A 797-nucleotide genomic window follows, 5' to 3' on the forward strand; every position below is an offset into this window, starting at 1 on the left:
TAGGGTCACCCAAACCCATGGAGGACCCCAATGCTGTAGGGTCACCCGACCCCATGGAGGACCCCAACCCCATGGAGGACCCCAAACCCATGGAGGACCCCAATGCTGTAGGGTCACCAGAACCCACAGATGACTCCAACTCCACAGGGGACCCAAATCCCATAGAAGACCCCAAACCCGGGCAGGGCTCTGAGGAGGAATGAACCCCCTCTTTTTGGGGTCAGCTGTGGGGTGGAGAACGCAGCAATAAAGAGGTGATGGGTCTGCAGCCCCACAACCGCCTGCCTCTTTTTCGGGGGGGGGGGACAAACACTATTTGGGGTATTTTGGGGGGTCCTCAGCCCCAATGTGGGGATCCACAGACCCATTTAGGGCACGTTTGGGGGTCCCCCTCCATTTTGGGGGTCCTCAGCCCCATGTTGGGATCCCCAAACCCATTTAGGGCATGTTTGGGGGTCCTCGGCCCCATTTATGGCAATTTGGGGGGTCCTCAGCCCCACGTGGGGACCCCCAGACCCATTTAGGGTGCGTTTGTGGGTCCTCAGCCCCATTTAGGGCATTTTTGGGGGGTCCTCAGCCCCATATTGGGATCCCCAGACCCATTTAGGGCACTTTTGGGGGTCCTCAGCCCCGTGTGGGGTTCCCCAGCCCCATTTAGGGCACGTTTGGGGGTCCCCCTCCCTGTTGGGGGTCCTCGGCCCCATTTAGGGCACTTTTGGGGGGTCCTCAGCCCCACATTGGGACCCCCAGCCCCATTTAGGGCACGTTTGGGGGTCCTCAGCCCCATTTAGGGCACT

General features: G+C 60.4%; 1 protein-coding gene across 1 annotated transcript in view; it reads left to right on the forward strand.

The window, feature by feature from the left end:
• The first annotated feature begins 14 nt into the window (after positions 1-14).
• The window catches only part of LOC122194032 (myosin light chain kinase, smooth muscle-like), a 1049-nt gene continuing 266 nt past the window's right edge, over positions 15-797 (forward strand). Inside the window, exon 1 of the mRNA XM_042894942.1 lies at positions 15-112. Within this exon, the coding sequence (XP_042750876.1) occupies positions 18-112 (95 nt within the window). The 5' untranslated portion in view covers positions 15-17. The remainder of the gene's footprint in view (positions 113-797) is intronic.

The sequence above is a fragment of the Lagopus leucura genome, unplaced genomic scaffold, assembly GCF_019238085.1.
Source record: "Lagopus leucura isolate 7727_CA_CO unplaced genomic scaffold, USGS_WTPT01 27971-0_obj-0_obj, whole genome shotgun sequence".
Classification (NCBI taxonomy): domain Eukaryota; kingdom Metazoa; phylum Chordata; class Aves; order Galliformes; family Phasianidae; genus Lagopus; species Lagopus leucura.